Genomic DNA, 17,304 nt, shown 5'->3' on the forward strand with positions numbered 1-17,304 from the left:
GAGGTCAATTCCCCTATAACTGGTAATCTCCCATTCTCCCTGGGAGAGAAGACTGCCACCATGTCCTGCCTGCTGTCAGCCACACATGGTGGGGTGTCGCTCCAGGACCTTGCTTCACATGTGTAAGATCCCCCATCCATTAAACTACTGATGTCTCTGTTGCTGAGTCCAGGCTCTTTCTTCAGTCTTGAAGCTGGGCAAGCACAGGGTTTGTAGGCCTGCAGGGTGCAGCCCAACACTGTACCCTTGTTTACTTAGAAAATTATCCTCTATAATGGTGCCTTCCCTGGTGCCCACAAGATGACCGAGCTTCCACCATAATAAGGGTTTTGTTATGATGCACAAAGAGAGCACAGGATTAGCAATTAGAAGAAGGAAGTTCTGGCACCAGCTCTGTCACTCATTAGTGCTGTGGCCCCGCTCGACTCATAGATCTCAATTTCACAGAAGAGGAAACCAAGGCTTGGAGCAGTTTTACAACACCTGTTACCTGCTTGCCACCCACAAAGGATGTTCGAGGGACTGAGAGAGGATTTGAATGAAAGGATATGAAAACTGCAAAGCATGACACAATGCTTGAACTACTGACTAGTAATTTCACACGATCTATAGTATTAACCAATTCTAGTTTGGTGGTTACCTAATGTTTATTGCTATTTCTGCAATCCTGTTTCCATGGATAAAAGGTAACACATCAAATAAGCATATTTAACAAACTATATAACTTAAGTAACTAATTTTCCTTAAGTTATAAAATATAAACCTATGAAAGTGTTTTAACTATATTGTAAATATGAAAAAGTGTCGTGTCAGGATTTTACCTCTAGAAATGCAAGAATTTTAGTTATAAACACCAATTTTGATTTCCCATAGAAAATTTAAAAGTAAACACTGAAAAATCAAATGATTAAACATGTTTTGAGTAGACACCTCTCATAACTGTGAGACAGGTTTTATAATTATGCCCAATTTATAGATGATGAAACCAAGGCACAGAGAAGTTAAGGAGGTCTCCAAGGTCACAGAGCAAGCCAAATGGTAGAGCCAGCATTCAAATCAAGCAGTCTATCCTAAAGTGTGTGCTTTTTGGCACTAGATTATTCTATCACTGTCTCAAGTGCTTTTGTAAACAGGCCATTGTGTTCTGCAAAACTGGGTCTCCCCCCACCCCCCATCTCTGTGCTCCTGTAGCATCCTGGGTTTACTTCTATGAAGGTACACTGTTTACTAATCAGCTCCCTTACCAGCCCATGAGCTTTCTGAAAGCAAGCACCATGTATCCAGATCTTCTTCATGTCCAGCCCGCAGTGAGTTCTGAGTGTAAGGGTAGTGTTTGCCTACAATTAACACCATACTAATGGGCTGGGGAACGGTTTTAAAAGAAACATTAAAGCAATACTAACAAAAAAAACCAAGCTTCATGGGGTGAAATATTTTGAAAGCTTTCTTACCACCTCCTCCTCCCCTACTCCTGGAGAACTGGCCCTACTTAAGGGATTAGGATCCTCCCGCTAGATGGCCTGAGGTAGTTTACAAAGGTCCTGCTCACACTACTTCATGAAATTCTCACAATTCTGAGAGCTAAAGGAACAGTTAACAGCATTCACATTTTGCAAATGAAGAATCTGAGGCTCACAGAGGTTAGGAGACTTGTCCAAAGTCACTGAAAAGCTAAGGGGCAAGTTGGGAATAGAACCTGGATCTCTGAACTCCAAGTCCAGCGTGCTCTCTCCCCTGGACCATAATTATCACCCATCTATCTGACAATCGTACTAGAGAAGATGACCTAGCCCTGATCTGGCTTCAACCTGTCAGAGGAGCCGTCTGATTCACACTGAAGAACAAGATTCTGTTGCCCGGTGGCCTGAGCTCCTAAGGTATAGGGTAGTCTTGCCGCTCTGTCTGGTCTCCCCACCTCCAATCTTGTCCTGGCCATGGATATATTCTGCAGGATGCTACTCAATCTTCTGTTCCAAGTATAGCTGTGTTTCAGTGTTTTTGTTCGTTGCTGCCGTTGTTTTAAACACTGTTCTCTAGCATTCTACAGACTTACCTGAACTCACCTGTCCCGTGATATTGGGTAGAGTGCCTGGCTAATTATTTAGGAAGGCTACTACTGCTCTTTGACCTGTGGGCGCCACTCTTCAAGAATTCTGCTAGCCAAGTGAACCTTAACTTTTTCCATACCGTAGTGATATTTCATTCCTTCTTAGCAAGAGTCACTTTCATTTGTTATGCCAAACATCTGTCTTTATAGTTTAAGTGCAAATTATTTTCCAAAATAAAATAATCCAATTGTTTATTTTCTGAATACTGTTTGAACTCTTCAGATGTCAACCAACTTTAGTTCATTTATCCAGATCTCACCAAGAAGAAATATTCAGTAAAAGTCTTTTAAAAATAGAAGTATTTTACTATTTATCAACAATTATAATAGAAATGAGCTTCTACATTTAAACAAGTTAGTCTTGCCAATTATGAATATTTAACACTAGGAAAATAATATCAATCATAAATCTGGATCAATTCTTCCAGATTATTTTTAATCAATATTCATCTACCACAGAATTGCCTTGTGATCCAGTATCTTAAATTGAGAAAAAGTACAGTATAAATGCTTTCTTCCTCATCCCTAAACGAAGAAATATTATGTTTAATTATCTTCTGAGAGAGCTTGTTTTAGAAATAAAAACCCAGTATAAAAAAGTATTAATTTGAAGTAATGAGTAATCATAAATATACTTACATGTTCAGTAATATGTCTAAATATATCTTTCTTAAAATAGCACTGACCATCAAAAAAACTGTAAAGTAATATTGGTTAACTGCTAGGAAAATACTATGAAACATGCAAATCTCCAGTCTTAAGTAATGCAAAAATTTAATAGGCTTTACTAAAGTTACACTAAACTATTAGTTACAAGTTTATTACACAAATACAAAGGCACACCCTTGTACACGGCCAACTAGGAATCAATGACAGCAATTCTGCTTTCCTAAGTCAAATACAGTAAAGGTACCAGTCGAACTTTTAAGGTCCTCAAACTGTTTATAAATAATCTCGTTTAGGGAAGTAAAGAATAGGTAGAATATTCATAAATTTATAGATGGAAAACAGATACAAAAAGAGTAGTGACTTTTTCCAAGGTTATAAGGTTACAAAGTAAGGACTAAAAATGGGAACAAACTATCACTAACCTGACAGTCAATGATACAGTCTTTCCAAAGACCTCTTTTATGCAAGCATTCCCCAAAGTGGGCTGCAAATGAGCTGCTAGGACTGAATTTTGGAGGGTAAACTAGGTGGAAGGTAAACACCTTAAAAAGGTCAAGATACTGAACCAGTCAAAGATCAAAATAAATAACTTTTCATTGCTTGTTTAGTTTACAAGTACTTGTTAAGTAAAGCAAGTGAGACTTTTAAAAGGAGAGCAATCGTCTGTCAGAAGAGAAGCTAATTTTACTTTATCTGTATCTGGGTTGTGTTCACTCCAAGTAATTTCTCAGGCAGTTTTACAATTATTCTTATTTTCCTTTGTAAATGAGAAACTGATTTACTCTAGAGCATAATTTTCAGAATCACAGCCTTTAATCATCCATCAGGATAAGTTTGGGGCCATAAGGATAACTATGTAACATATTACAGAGGATCAGGACTGGTTAAATGAGAATGTATTTTAATATTCAAAATGTTAAATTTTCAAATACACAATGGGACATAGTGAATATGAACAGTTAAAACCTTTGTCCCACTCAAAATCTTTTGTGGGAGCTGCTAAAAAGGAGATCAGTTGGCTTTTCTGAGTCTTAGTCTTTCTTCCTGCCTCTGTTCATCCTCTTACGGAGGTAAAGCAAGAGGTTTAAAATGTAAAGAAAGAAAAGAGAAGCACAAGGGATGGATAACAAGTTTAAGCTCCAGAGTGATGAGTCACCACCTAAAAAGGAACAAAATGGGCCCATGGCACTGCTACAGTCAAAAACCATACTGTTCACCCATACCTTACGTCAAGTTCTTTTGTTTTACAAGCGATACCTATCCCTATGCATACTCCAATACCTGCATTATATAGGTATTGTTTCATCCTCACCAGTAGGTGTTGCATTTATTTTACACCAAGTCTTCTACTGTTAAGTCTCCAGTCACTAGAGCCAACTTAGATACTTCAGATACTAAACTATTTAGTAGTGGAGTTATGAAACAGAGCCAAATGGATTAGGCAAGCATAGAGTCTACAAAGCAATTGAACAACTGAACTAAGCCAAGAACAGATTGCCTAATTCTTAGTCCAAAGTTGACTTGCTAGACCTAGATTCCTAAATGGGAATATGGCTATACAGAAACTCTCCCACTTAGAACTTCTACAGACCTGTGAAGTGGGGCACAAGCATGGAAACATAGTAATATGTACTTTTTTTTTTTTTTTTTTGGCCGTGCCATGCAGCTTGCAGGATCTTAGTTCCCTGACCAGGGATCGAACCTGTGCAGAGAAAGCAAAAGCATGGAGTCCTAACCACTGGACCACCAGGGAAGTCCCAGTAATATGTACTTATCTGGTCTTATATCAAAAAGGACAATAGAAATTGGTCATATTTTTAAGAAGAGGAAAAAAAGAAGACAGAAGAGATGAATCTGCGGTTCTTGATGACTACTATACCCAGAGTTCAAGACAGGTGACCACATAAGGCAACGGTGGAATACACAGTGACCATTATGAGTGACAGAATGAAACCAGGAATGATGAGTGGGATATCCATTCCTATCTATGTTAAGGTTTAAGTACTAGAACCTGAGAAAAGTCTCAGCCCACTGCCAGGCTACATATAAGTCAGAGGGAGTTCAGTGAACAAAGTGATTAGAAGAGTTTGAAAAGAGAAACAAAAAGAAAGCTTACCCTTGACGTAGCTGTATATATACAAACTAATATACATAAATATTCTACAAACATATAAATGAACGCAGACAGGTATAAAATAAAAACAGGAACCTCAAACATTACATTTTGAATTATTTTACTTGGATTCAGAGGGTTTGGATAATCACCTAATCTGTATATTCATTTACGGGACCCTAGATGGTTAGGGCAGGCCAACAAACATCTAATTTATAAGAGTCCTAAATTCCTTGGGAGAAATGATGAAGGGGACTTTGGAACTAACTGGTTCACGCCACCAAGACACTAAAATTATGACTTTCAAAAGGAAAGACAAAGGTTGCCCTAAATTGGCAGGGGACAGGGGGAAGACTATAGTATCAGAGGCAGCACCAGAATATAAAAAATGGACATGTAACACCTTAAGAGCAAGCACCTAGGCTTGGAAGAGATTTGATTCAGGAAGAAATACTTCTCACATGACACTAGGTGGTGCCACTCCAAGGCCCTCTGGCCCAGGGCAGCCCCTAGGTAAGAGTTTTCTAAATTCCAGACAGGAGAGGAAGGAAAGGATGCTGAGCAGTGGAAGGGAGCAATGCTGCAGGGTTAGGGTGAACGCAGAAGCCACTTAGCAGCCCAGGGCATTTCAGAATGACTGAAAGAATTCTAATCACCAGTGAGGATGCCCTGACTAGTGCGGCATCAGAGTTGGAGAGTGGGCACTGGCAACGGCAACGGCAAGAGCTGTGTAACTAGCAGAGAAGAGACAGACACCCGGGGGAAAGGACAAAGGGCCCATGTGCAGGCCCAGACACAACAACGCTGGCTGGTGACTCCAGCTGAAATACTCCTGGGATTCTCACCTAAGTCCTCATCCCCAAGAGCTGCCACGGTCATCTCTCCTCAACATAACGGACAGAATTGGGGAAACAATGACTACCCCAAAGACTAAAGCCGGAAGTGTGTCACTGATAACGACTTCCTGCAACTCTGGGTTAAAAGCCCAGCTTCAAACACGTTAAGTAAACCACGCTCTGTAACCCATGATGATGAAGAATGCACAGGCGGCGTTAAGTCTATGGAAGTCCACAGTACCAGGTATCCAGACCCATGACCAGCAGGGCCACGGAAGGGGTGTTAAGGGTTACTCCAGGAGCCCAACATCTGTGATCATCAAAAGGCACCTGACAAGTTCATTTTTTGTGCATGCAAACAATAACAAAGGCTTTTATAATGTTGGCTTTCCTAAAACTCATAAATATTTCAAAGAAATTAGAGTGAAACCTGGCTACGTTTTTTTCTGTTTGCACCAGAGTGCTTTTAATTTTCAAGTCCAAGTAAGTAAACAGACAGCTGAGAGATTTAATACTTTGTCTTACTTAGATCTGACCAATTTATAAAGTAAATACTCTCCCAAGCAAGTGTTTAACTGACAACTTAGAGTTGAGAATTTCTGAGTGGTTCATTGAAAAAGGCAAAACAAGGCACAGTCTGTACTTAATTTTTCAAAGATAAAGACCTCTTCAAAGTCTAACCTACGTCTACTTCTGATAATTAGCAAATCAATCAGGATCTTACCTGATCAGCCTTAAGTTAGCATTTAAGTACTCCCACATCTTCAATACCCCAGTGCAATCAATGATGCAGTAAGCCTTAGTACTTAAACACTTATTTGCATGAACTGCAGGAAATAACGGCTAATGCAGCTCCTATGGCGTACCAGAAGCAATTTTTTAGTTGGAAGAAATTAATGTAGTTATGGGTCTGTTCCTGCTCAAAACTTAGAATTATTTAAGAATTAAAATGCTGTTATCACCCTATATTCAATGAAACATACATCTCAGTCTTCCCCTTTTTTAAGCTTAATACATGACTGCAATATGAATACAAATGCAACTTTTAAAAACAAGAATAAAGTCCTATCGCTTAAAGAAACAACATTGTAACAATATGCTTAAAACCGGTCATTGAAAGTAGGATCCACAAGTGCATCTTACGCAGCCTTTTTCTTTTTGTTCAAAGTGGCTTAAGTTTCGCTTTAGGAAAAGTTCACAGGTAACATTTGCAGGAGTGCTAAATATTTATGTCCTGGGCAAAACGACTGAACTTTACGGTCATTATTACCACCTTTTATCTGCAGCAGAACACAAATTCAGAGGGCAAGTTAACAGGTTTCGATGACTCAAGTTCGCTTAAAACACAGAACAAAAGTCACCTTGGCACACAGATAATGAAATCAGTCTTGCGTTTCTCAGTTTTGGGCTCCCTGAAACGTGGGGAGATGCTCGCCAACGTTATCGAGGCGGGAGGATATACCAGGCGTTCTGTTTTGTTTTTAAAGACCTTTCAAAAGCAGGAAAGTGAGCGGGGACGAACTCCCCGGGCCGCAGCCCTCTCTCTCGGACGCACCTGGCCGGGCGTTTGCCGCCGGGGCCTCGGCGCTGCGCGCGGACCCGCCCAAGGAGCTGTCAGTGGCCGCGGAGCCTCGGGAGCTGCGGCGGCTCCGCGCACCCACACCCCGGCGGCCCCGGAGGCAGCGGCGGCCGCGGAGCTCGCAGCCGGCAGTCCCACGGCGCCCCCCGCCGCCCTCCGCTCCCTCGCCGCGGCCTAGCGCCGCCCGCCCGCCCTTCTCACCTGCGCGGCTGCGGCGCCGCTCCCGCCGGCGGTCGCTCTCGTAGAAGCCCAGTGTCTCCGTGTGCTGAGGCGCCGGCGGGGGCCCGTGACCGCCGCCGCCCGCCTGCTCCGCCTCTCCGCGGCCTTCCCTCTCCGGGATGTCGGCGCCGCCACCGCCGCCTTCTCTCTGGGCGGTCGCGTCGCCGACGCCCGCCATGTTCCGAGCACAACAAACCTTCCCCACCGCCTCCCTCCAGCCTCCCGCCCGGCCTCCGCCTCCGGCCGGCCCCCTTCCCGCCTCGCCCCGCCCCTCGGTGGAGCCCGGGCCGCCGCCGCCACCACCATCCGCGGCCCGCCGGCCGGCGCGCGCCATTAGCGTCAGCTGCGCGTGAGAAGCCGCCGCCATCACGGCCGCCGCCATCTTCTTCCTGCCGTCGCCGTAGCGCGCGCTGGCTTCCCGCGCCGTGCCGGGCTCGGCTGTCCTGGACCCCGCGACGGGCTCCATACCGCCGGGTCGCGCGGCCGGGGAGAGCGAGCGCCTCCGGGGCTCGGGTCGGGGCCCCGGCGGGAGCGGGGCGAGAGCGGAGGCCGGAGGGTCGGCCGAGGCGCCCCGGGGCGGCGGCCGCTGCTCCTGCTGCCCGCCGTCTGCGAGGTGGCCGGCCGCTTGCCCGGGGCCCGTTTTGCAGGCTCGGTGCCCGGAGTGCGCCGGCGCCGCCCGCCCGGTCTTGGCACAGCTCGCGTGGCCGCGGCGCTGAGGGGCCGGCTCCAGATCCCCGACCCCCGCGAGGCCCGGCCCCATAGGTCCGCTATTTGGGCTCCATCTCCTCTGCATAGTTATGATCACCTGTCACATTCCCTGGCCTCTAGGTTTTTGTTGACAATTTCCAAAGCACTTGGGCAAGGAGGAGCCCGGAGATGCTACCCAACAGGTGGGGGCGCGGAGGAGAAGCGATGGTCTCAGGGACTCAGCCCGAGGAGCAGGGTGCTTTATACGTTTTCCGCGCCCGCGGACAAACTAGATTGTCTTTCGGCATTAGGGTTCGAATACAGCTCTTGGCCGCCGTGGTGCCCTTGCTCCATCACCTGGGCGACCTCTTTACTTGGGATGACTGTCCTTTGCAGCTCAGGCGTGTGACTCCGCACCGAGGGCGGTGCCGAGACCACCGCCGCCGCAGGGCTCCTGGAAGTGAAGATGCCCGGGGCTCGGGGAAGGGGCCGGGCACTGCATTTAGGGGAACCGTGGCAGGTCGATTTCTCTTCTGCCAACTTCACCTGTACCTCTGGTACCCTTTTGATTAGAAAACGGAAAACTGTAATTCTTCCCTTAGCATTAAGCTGTCTGGAAATTACCCTAGACCTAAACTTGAGAGCCAGATATAAACGCGTGTGAATAGAGCAAAGTCGACCTCGTGTTGATTCATCAAAGACCTTGAGTGTTCTGTTGTCACTAGTGAGTACCTACCCGGTTGCAAACTCAGAGTGGGCTGTTTTGGGCACCGTGCTGAGGGCAGCCGCCTAACAGTCTAACAGCAGGGTAAGAGACTGGGGCGAGGGACCAAGATGGACCAAAAAGGCCCCGTAGCTGGGAACTGACCCTCGGCCGCCAGAGAGAGAAAGGAGGAACTGATGCGTTTGGAACATCCTTATTCCCCTTCATAAAACGGAACAGTTCAGAGGATGACATTTCTAAACATTCCTGTGACCATGAAATGCTCTGTTTTGGTTATGTTTGGTCAAAACTGAGTCTTAATGAATCAATCAAAAACAAGTGCTCTGGTCAAATCTTCAGAATCATTTTGAAAATCAAAAGGTCCTGAAAATTGTATGGCCTCTAAGATTCCTCTACAGCTCAAATTCTATTATTCTCTGATCTTTTATAGTGTAAAACCATCCCATTCTATTATTTACTGATTGTGAAGAAGGAAGTAGGCTTTTATTGCTTGTTTATGTCAGTTCCCAAGGGCAGTCTCACCACATTTATTGGCTTATGGCCCCTGCTTTTAACTCAACAGGAGCTGGAAGGGAAGGAATCTAAAATTCTGTTTCCTAAGGCAGCCAGTTGTAGGAATGGATTTCTCTCATTTTCTGTAATAGCCTGAGGAAGAACATGGTGTTCCAAAGGCTGTCTCTGTCCTTTAAAATAGTCAGCAAAGAGAGGGAGGGAGCAATGTGTCCAGGCCAGGTCTGAAGGTGTTATAGCAGAGGAGCAAAGCAGAAATGGGAAAGCTGAAGTTCTTGTAGCTTTTCATCAATTGAGTCTTTTCACTGGAGCTGCATTATTTTATCTGACGTTTTGTGAAACTGCACAATTTCAAACACATAATGAAGTCGAATATACTAAAAAGCATTTTTGAAATGAACATTAATATAAATAATTTTTCAATTAACACTATTCTTTCCTTGTCTAGGTATTGATAATTAGATAATCAAATATCTTACTGTATATGAAAATTTTTCTCTGACTTAATTCAACCCATTGGCAAATTTTCAGAATCCAGGAAAAGGGTATTATCAAATATGTATTCTAAATCATCAAAACTTAAGTTACACATAATCTTAAGAAATAGTTACAAAGTATAGAAAACCAACAGTTCTCTGAGAACAATAAATAGAACTTAAAATATCATAATGTTCTTTATATCAGTTGTAGAACAAAAGATATAAGCTTAGATTTATAATGCCACCGTTAGGAATTAACAGGAGTAGTTCAAAAACATGATAACCCTCGCCATTAAAGAGACATCAAATAACATTCTGAGTTAAATTATAAGTTAAAAGCAGGATTTGGATGACAATGAGCTACAGGAATTGAACTTAAAACATTAATTCAGCAAACAGTAGGATGGTGTGCTGTTAACATGTCACTATATTAGTTGCTAGTGAAAGAAATAATTCATTGGTGGGTAATAGTTTCCGTAGAGGAAAGTGATGAGCAAGAATGAGAAGCGGAGAAGAGTCTTACATGTAAACAGTACTGAAGGAAAAAAATGCAATGAGTGAAGAAACTTCTTAAATAATAAGGGATTTATATATTCAAATTATATTTTAATATATATGCATAATAACTATGATTATATAAATTCAATTGAGTTTGTAAAATTGCTACACATATTCTTAATTGTATTCATTTTTAAATTTTTTAATTTAATTTTATTTATTTTTTTATACAGCAGGTTCTTATTAGTTATCCATTTTATACATATTAGTGTATATATGTCAATCCCAATTAACTGTATTCTTTACCTAATGGTGGTAATATCTACCATGTAGCTATTGTATTTTGAAAATAGCAAAACGCAAAATGTTGTTTTTAAAAAGAATGAAAATTGGGTGAGTAGAGTACACAATTAAAACAATAAATCGCCTATTTTAGTAAAGATTTAATGATTGTGATTTTGTGACTAAACAAAATACATTGAACACATTGTGTATGAACCATGGATTCAAGCTCCAGAAAATTATCTTATGAAGCCTATAAACTCTGGTTCTCAGTATCTTTCGTTGGTAAATGGGGCAATACCTGTACTACAGTAGGAGCTGAAAAAAATAAGATTTCCCTTTTTCTTCCTCCTCAGTGCTAACTTCGAATGCTTCCTTTTGTTTAGACTGAGTAGGTTTTACTTTTCAACTACAAAGCAATTTATCTCTTGATAACATTTCTGGTATATTTCCCCTAAAATATGTTTGGAATTAGTTTCATATACTTTTCCTGAGTAACGGGAACATCAGGCACTTTGATGACTTGAAGGGGCCCTGAATCAAGAGAAGGCCTGGACCCTCTGGCTCTCCAAAGAGTCTTTTGATCTAAGGTGACACATGTGACCTCTCTATGCTTCATTTTCTCCACTGTAGAGTATTACACCAGATTACCCTGATGGCCTCTTCTAAAATTTTCTGATAAAACCCTTCCAAACTCTTTTCAGATTCTTGGACCCCTGGGTTATAAAGAGCTAGATATTTGCCTATACTCTGAAGATTCGTAGAAAAGTATGAAATCCTTAATTATAGAGTGACTCTGTAATTGGGTCTAAAATTTGAATGCAGGGAATTCAAATGCAGTAACTTTATTGATAACACATCCAAGGTGTGTCATCTTTAATGTCCCTACTTTATGAGCTAAGCATTAGCTCTTCATCCCTTTCTGTGAGGAGAACTGGTGGTTCCCGCTGACCTTTCCACTCCTCACCCCAAGACTCAGGGTTTCTGTGCTTTTTACAAGTTTTCCGTACTGGACACGTGCACAACTCTAAGAACACCACTTGAAGGTAGCATTTAACAGCAACTGAAGAGGTATTTGAGATGATTACTGTTGTACCACTCATTTTGGTGGTATAGATTCAACCACTGAATAGAATACAGTTTAAAATAATTCTGTATTTCCCAATTGAAAATTTATTTTAGCAGTACATGACTTCTATTCTCTAAACCATAAATACCACACATCTAATTCACAAAATGTAGTACTGAATTTAATTCATTCACCCTTGTCTTTCCAAGAGAAAAGTATGAATTGATGTTTTCAGAAAATCCGAACAGCATTGCAACTGATGTTCTAAAGAAATAAAATATACTGTGGGCCCCAGAGCAAGGCTTTGCAGTAAATTTATGTGAGTTTATTGAATCTCTGAGCTTCAGTAATAATACTTTCTATCTTCGGCAGTCATTTTTGGACTGATACTTATTATGTTTTATCCTGTCTGGGCTTTATTCCATGGATTTCTAAAGGACATCAACTCAGTTTGTTTCTGGAAGATCTAGCACAAATTGAATAACGTGCCTTTGATTTTAATGTACCTGTTACAACTTAACTAAAACGGTCATGAGCAAAATCCTTTTTCTAAAAGCATTTCTCTGGCACAAGAATATAGGACTGAAAACAATTTAAACAGGACCTATTGAAAACTGTATTTTGTTACAAGAGATATTTTATAAAAGATAGTCTGTTCTGAAGACCTAAAAGTAGGTTCTGTTTATGTAATAAAAGTGTATGAACGTAAATCCATGCTTTATTGGCTAATGAGACCCTTTATTCAAAATCAGGTATAAGGTTTGTTTCATATTAAATGTTAAATTTCTGGAAAATTCCAAAATACTGATGAGAGAGAGACCAAGGTGATGGCTTAGCAAGCTTTCCAGTCCAGATTTCTCTCTTTGAGGAGAAAAAAATGTTGTTTATTTATCTATTTTTTAAATAAATAAATTTATTTATTTTTTTTTTAAATAAATAAATTTATTTATTTTTGGCTGCATTGGGTCTTTGTTGCTGCACGTGAGCTTTCTCTATTTGCGGTGAGCGGGGGCTACTCTTCGTTGCAGTGCGTGGGCTTCTCATTGTGGTGGCTTCTCTTGTTGCGGACCACAGGCTCTAGGTGCACGGGCTTCTGTAGTTGTGGCACGTGGGCTCAGTAGTTGTGGCTTGTGGGCTCTAGAGCGCAGGCTCAGTAGTTGTGGTGCACGGGCTTAGTTGCTCTGCAGCATGTGGGATCTTCCCGGATCAGGGCTCGAACCAGTGTCCCCTGCATTGGCAGGTGGATTCTTAACCACTGCACCACCAGGGAAGTTCCCAGTGTTCTGTTTTACGGAGAGTAGTGTAATTGGCTTCTCCCTTGAAAGAAAATAATTGTCTTTGTATTTGTAAGGATTGTAAGGATGTGTTTTTAAAAACAACATATCAGCAAGGATTTTTTTCTTCTGAGTTTGTAATTTTTTAACTAAATTTTCAGAGAGGCAGTGTCTGTTAATTCTTAAGGGACCTATATAAACACACAGGTGGATTCACCCATGCAAGCATTTATTTCTAGCTAACGGATGGTTTTCTCAAAACAGTCTGATTCTTTTGCTTCTTTGCCAAAGTGTGTGGCATATTTGTTTGGGACTAGACTCTACAATCTAATATCACGTGATGGCAGTAGACTAGAAAAGGTCTTCAGATAGAGAGACAGCAGGTTAAATGGGGAAAGCTATAAACTCGGAGTCAGGAGGCCTGGGTTAGGATTCTGTGCTGCCACTTACTAGTCATGATACTTAGGATGAGCTCTGGGCCTTAGTTCGCTGATCCATACAGCAGAGGATTGGCTATATTGTCTTGAAGTTTCCTTTAAGTTCTAGACTTAAGAGATTTTAGGTACCTCTTGGGGTATTTAGGCTGAAGTTAAATGTTGACTTGGCATAAGCTTGTAATATTATTTTTCTTCTGATGAACTCAAGTTCCCTGTTCTAAATTATAATGTTTACCTTAAATTGCTTACCTTTCCTTAACAGACTTTAGTATTTCTTATTCAGCAAACATTAGTTGAATGTTTTTTATGTCAGTTACTACACAAAGCCCTAGAGTAACAACGAAAAATGACATGTAGTTCCTGTCCGCAAGAAATTACATTGCAGTGTGATAAGTATTACAGTAGAGGAATGAAGGAAGTGCCATGGTAGTTCAAAGGGGAGACCGAGTAATTCTGTTCAGGGGGAGCCGGGACAGCTTAGAAGGAAGTGGCATTTGAACAGGTCTTGGAAGATGTGTCTGTCAGGCAGATGATGGGGCAGAGGCAGGTAGCTAAAAGGCCTTACAGGCAGATGCAGCAGCGTGTGCCGAGGGAGCAGGGAGGAAGATGCAGAGTGTTTGAGTAGAGCTTCAGGACTGGGTTTGTTTCCAGGGCTAAACCCAGGGAAAAAATGGTGGGAGAGGCAGGGCATTGACTAGACAGAAGAATGGGCAAAAATGGTCTGAAAGTAGAATGAGGAACTAGGGGATTAAAAGGTTGCTAACACTACCTCTGGGTCTTCTTGACAAGAATAATTCATAGTTTTTTTGAGCCTCATATATAGTGAGATTTGCTTGCACTTCTACCCATAGTTGTTAAGTAGAACAATTAGAAAGTCGGTCTGTGTTTATGGGGCATTTACTGTGTATTAAGTCTTATTCTCAATGCCCAAGTCCCTAAGTACTTTTACCAACATCTTTTTATCTGAAAGTTTATCTCTGTATAAAATTTGTAAAAGAAACATTTTTAAAAAATTTGTTTTGTTTGGCTATAAGACAAAGGGTTAGGCTTTTGACAAGGAATCACAGATGCAATTTAACCGTAAGCAATGTATTCTTCACGTATAGAATATCATATTTCACCTCAAAATCCCAAATCAAATCATTTCAGTCTATTGAAAGGGTAAAATGGGATGATGGCTTGGAAGCTGCTTTTTGGAAACTTTAAAGTTCTAGATTATTTTGATTAATTATAAATATCAGAAGGAATACACTGTTAAATTTTATGTCTGAGTTTCAGCCCTCTCCCCCAACAATTATAGCGTGGGGTAAGAACTGTACGTCAGCTTGGAATCAGGCTGTTTTGAGCCATTTAATTTAGACACTTATTGTTTTAATATAAGCACTTTTCCTTTGGCAGGCAGCATACAATTTTAATTAGCACTTGGAACACAGAAGAATAGGTTGACGAGGTACCAGACACGAAGAAATGTGTTCATCATGGCCTGCCTGAGGACTCTGGCAGCATCCAGGAAAGATGCTTCCAGCATAATGCCCAATGCTTCTGAGAAATCTTCTTCACTGGCACTTACACTCATATATTTAATCACTTTAGTGTTTTGAAATGTCAAAATATTGGCATTAGCTGCTTTGTCATCTAAACTACACTCAGAGAGAATATTAATTTCTTAAGCTTATTCTAATGCAGCAACTGGTATATGAGAAAACTAAACTCATTTTCTACATCTGTCCAGGATTCACTTCCCAACTTTGCCAGTCAAGCTCTTACTCATCCTTTAAACCCTAGTTGAAGTATCCCCCTTCCCAGTCTTCCCTAACCTCCCTTTCCCCTATGGCTAGTCTCTTTTCTGTATATACCCATTGTCCATGCACCTACAACTGCATGACCACACTATGTTGTTATTTTTTAATGCATTATTCTCCCTGTTGACTCTCAATGCCATATTTGTAAGAATTGTGTCTCCATATCTGTATTTGGGTTGCATCTAATTAAAAGACACTGCCTGGTGGAATAAAAAGAACATGTGCCTTATAGTTAAACTGTTATAGGGTTAATCTTAACTGCTACTTACTTTCTATGGGAACTTGCACAAGTTACCTAACTTCTTTGTGCTTCTTTCAGTGAGGGTAGTAATGCCTGCTGTGCAGGATTGTTGTGAAGATTAAATACGACCCATCCATCTGTTTAACAAATACATAGAGAGGTCCTATTTCATGTCAGCCACTGTGCTTGGTACTAAGAATATAATGGTGAATAAGGCATGATCCTTCCCTGAGAACTCTATAATTTCTTGGGAGAGACAGATAAGAAAACAGACAATTGCAATATAATTCTTGAAGGAATAGCACAGGGATTCTTGGGGTTGGATGAAGGCAGCAGGATTTGGGGTGGCAGGGGAAGCACGTGGGATAGGATGCTCTTGAGCCAGAGAGAAGACAGCAAGTCAGGACGCAGAGAGAGACATTGTCTAGCAGTGGCCGCGGGGTTGAGGCTGGAGATGTAAATACCATGAGAGGCCTTGCATGTCAGGCATGAGGCAGAGGGAAACTGTGAAGAATGTATGATCAGATTTGAGATTCAGAAAGATCTCCCTCCTTGGCAGTGTGTGGGTAGTTTGCGATATTCAAGGGAACCAGCACCACCAGTTAAGAAGCTGTTGCCCAGAGGTCATGGTGGCCTCCATAGCAGGAACCACAGTGGGAACAGGGTGATGAGAACATATTGAGAGATATTTAGGAGCCAGAAAAGGCAGGATGGGATCAGATGTGATGGTGGGGAAAAGGTGGTAAGGAGGGGAGAGGAGTCAGGGAGAGGAAACAGAGAAGTGGTTTGGGATGTAGGTAGGGAAGGAAAAGTGAGTCTGGTTTGGAAATTGTAGGGTTTGAAGTACCCGTGGGGAGTGTGGGACATTTTGACGTCATCATTTTGAGCACTTGTATATTTTGGCCCTGCTGGTTTTTGTTCTGGAATGTAAACATTTCTGCTAGGTTTATATCAACACAGATGAATTCTGTGGCAAAGGTTTATTCCAGAGTGAACTCCATTGAGGCAATTTAATTCCCTGATCCATTTTCTATATAGCATATAGAAAATATGCTATGAAACTGTTTCCAATTGTTTTGACTTTCATTTTTTTTTACCAACATTATTTCCATCAGGATAAAATCTTTCTCATGTACCTTTTACAAGGAAGGCTTGATTGTTCAACTTCTTTTTCTTCATCTTTGTCAAATTTTTATAGATTATAGCTTTTACTATGGCAAGTTTCCTCTTAGGTCCACTATTTTTACCATGTCAAATTTTATACATGTAAACTTTTACCAAATCTTTTTGATTTTTCATTAATCTGTGAGCAATAAAAGTTTTTTACCATTTGCTGTTTTGGCTATTGTCCACTGTAGTTTACTTTGCTTTTTTAACCTAGCCCAATATTTTCTGAAATAATTTTTGCAGTTTTTAAATTTAGCAATGATATATGATCCTCAAGTCAGCCTTTCATCTGTAACAAATTTTACTATGTCTCATTTTGGCACCTGTCAGTTTCATTTCGGTCCTTAATATCAGGGGTCCCCAATCCCTGGGCCATGGACTGATACGGGTCTGCGGCCTGTTAGGAACCGGGCCGCACAGCAGGAGGTGAGTGGCGGGCGAGCGAGCGAAGCTTCATCTGCTGTTCCCCAGTGCTCACATTACCGCCTGAACCATCCCTCACCCCCACCCCGGTCCGTGGAAAAATTGTCTTCCACGAAACGGGTCCCTGGTGCCCAAAAGGTTGGGAACCATTGCTTAAGATCAAACTGCCTCCCAATGAGAGAATCAAA

At 41.7% G+C, this 17,304-nt stretch overlaps 1 protein-coding gene across 1 annotated transcript in view; it reads right to left on the reverse strand.

The window, feature by feature from the left end:
* Positions 1-8,283, reverse strand: part of TAPT1 (transmembrane anterior posterior transformation 1) — a 59,186-nt gene extending 50,903 nt beyond the window's left edge. Inside the window, exon 1 of the mRNA XM_061192118.1 lies at positions 7,506-8,283. Coding sequence (XP_061048101.1) covers positions 7,506-8,283 — 778 coding nt within the window. The remainder of the gene's footprint in view (positions 1-7,505) is intronic.
* Between the last annotated feature and the right edge of the window lie 9,021 nt (positions 8,284-17,304).

Source organism: Eubalaena glacialis, chromosome 5 (assembly GCF_028564815.1).
Source record: "Eubalaena glacialis isolate mEubGla1 chromosome 5, mEubGla1.1.hap2.+ XY, whole genome shotgun sequence".
NCBI classification, from domain to species: domain Eukaryota; kingdom Metazoa; phylum Chordata; class Mammalia; order Artiodactyla; family Balaenidae; genus Eubalaena; species Eubalaena glacialis.